We start from the raw sequence: 2,324 nt of genomic DNA, 5'->3' as shown, positions 1-2,324 counted from the left end.
TGCTGAAGCTTGGAGGTGCATAGGGACAGGACAACCAGTGATGGACCAAGCTGGGATAAGGAAAACTCAAATTAGACATTAGGAAAAGAAAATGTCATCAATAAGGAGGTCACACACTGGAGCCAGAGAGTCTGTGAGATGTCCATCCTTAGGGATATTCAGCATGTGGCTGTGGGTGACAGCCTGAGTAACCTGATCTAATGGACTTGCTGGAGGGTACTGGACCAGGGACCACCAGGGTCTCTTCCCACCCATATCCACCTTTGATCCTATGAAATAATTTCACATAAGTCACTGCTATGTCATTTCCCTTCTTCCTGTCAATGGGGGCTGAGGGATTTGCTGCAGTGATGCTATCACTGAGGATGCACAGGACAAGTGGTGAGCACGGGTGAGAATCTCCCTGAGCTGGCTGCTCAGGAAGGGGACAGGACCATGTGGACGGATGGAAGGGACACTGGACAGGGAGCTAGGCTGCCTTTCCTCAAAATATTTCCAACTGAGCAGCAAGGAGAAAACACTCCTGGCTGGCTTCGAGTCACGGGATGTGTGAGGATTACTTGGCGACCTGGCAGGCACAGATTTCCCAGACAATTATTTTCACATCCATAGCGTCTGTTTAAGTGACTCATTCAAATCTATTTAACTGTTCACAGCGAGTAACATTCAGCAACAGAAGCTCAAGTACCACAACACCACCACAGCTACGGCTGGGGTCACCCTGGCAAGCAGAGCAGCACTGAAGGGCAAGATGTGATGGCCAAGAGGCCAGGCCAGGCCCCCCTCATCCCACAGCCCACCAGGGACGTCTGCTCCACTCCTGCCAGCACTGAGCACAGCAGAGGAGCAGGGATGTTCCCGTGGTCACCCGCACTGTGCAGCCGTGTCCCCACTCCTCACTGGGAGTGAGGAGGAGGCTTTGGTCCAGGGTTGAGCCCCAGGCTGTGACCTGTCCTGGAGAGGAGCTCAGGAAACACAGGGAGGTGGGGTGCAGACAGGGGAGCAGGCAGCAGCGGAAGCTCTTTCTCTTCCTCCTGCCAACAGCAAATGGGGCACCTGCAAATGCCCAGGCCAGGCTTGTAACACCTCTCGGCCTTAGCACAGCCTCAGCTGCTTGGGAAGGAGGAAAACCCAATTCCCCTGTGCTCACCTTCCCCACATCTCTCCAGGTTCCCAAAAGCATCTCTCAGGTCCCTAAGAGCCATCCCCTGCACAGCAGCCCACTGCGTCTCCGTAAATAGCAACCCACAAGAAATAATCATAATGCGTTTCATCAACAAAGGGCTTTGGTCACTGGAAGGCTTTAGCAGCACCCAGGTCACAGAGCATCGCTAGAAGCACCAGGAAAGACATGGAAAATGTCAAAAGGGAAAAATAACACCTCACAGCTTGCTCAAGTGTCTTTATCACTGAGTCATGGACTCACAGCATAGTTGGGGTTGGAAGGGCCCAGTCCTCCTGCCACCACTGCCCAGCTCCCTGCAGCATCTCCCCATCGACAGCCCCTGCACCTCTGCAGGCGCTGCTGCCCAAGGGCCCTTCCTGCCGCGCTCAGGGCTGGGAGCGGCGCTGTGCCCAGCAGTGCCGACGTGCTCCCCGGCACGCTCGCTGCAGCCGCCCGCTCCTCCCCAGCACGGCGTCACCCGCCTGTCACCAGCTGCCTTCTCCATGGCTCTCATTAATGCACTGGAGGGGAAATGTCTGATGGAGGAGGGAACAGGGAATCCTAAAAGCAGATCGTGCTTGTTCCCGGCTCCACCACTCTAACCTTCCCGCGCTGTCCTTGCTCAGTGCTCCTCAGATTAGGGCAGGTTACCTCTGACTGCCTGAAATAAAACCAGAGAAACTAGGAATAGTGGCAGGAAGGGAGGAAAACCAACTTGTCTTTAACAAGAAAGATGAAACAACACAGCTTGAATGAAAACTACAGACACTCTACAAAATTACCTCAAAACAGTGCAAGGATGCATCTGGGCTGTTCAGAAAGGAAAGGGAAAATAGGAGGGATGTGGGTCTGGGATTGCACAGACCAACTGCCAAGTACTCATTCATTCTCTTCAGGTCTTGCATAGGAAATAGGCAATGGTTCTGTGTACTGTCTCACTGTGGCCCAGACACTTCCTCCTTGGCACTAGCTCACCCATTCCCTCCTGGCCCCTCATCTCTGCAGCCTCCTCTCACTACCTTGGACTCATCTGTCTCCCCTAATTACGGATTCCCTAGTGTGTTCCCTCCCTCCCCACGCTGGATTCCACCCTCCCCTGCCACTTCACTCTCCAGACTCCTTCCTTTGCCAGGATTTGCCTTCAGCATTCGCAGCACTG

The 2,324-nt window shown here is 54.0% G+C and overlaps 1 protein-coding gene across 1 annotated transcript in view; it reads right to left on the bottom strand.

Annotated features, from left to right (window-relative positions):
* Positions 1-1,670, bottom strand: part of LOC104407812 (syntaxin-1A-like) — a 23,004-nt gene extending 21,334 nt beyond the window's left edge. The window contains exon 1 of the mRNA XM_010017194.1: positions 1,547-1,670. Within this exon, the coding sequence (XP_010015496.1) occupies positions 1,547-1,670 (124 nt within the window). The remainder of the gene's footprint in view (positions 1-1,546) is intronic.
* Between the last annotated feature and the right edge of the window lie 654 nt (positions 1,671-2,324).

This window comes from Nestor notabilis, unplaced genomic scaffold, assembly GCF_000696875.1.
Source record: "Nestor notabilis isolate BGI_N333 unplaced genomic scaffold, ASM69687v1 scaffold6626, whole genome shotgun sequence".
In the NCBI taxonomy this organism is placed as follows: Eukaryota; Metazoa; Chordata; class Aves; order Psittaciformes; family Psittacidae; genus Nestor; species Nestor notabilis.
Note: the sequence above shows the minus strand (reverse complement) of the source record. Positions and strands in the feature narration are given on the sequence as shown.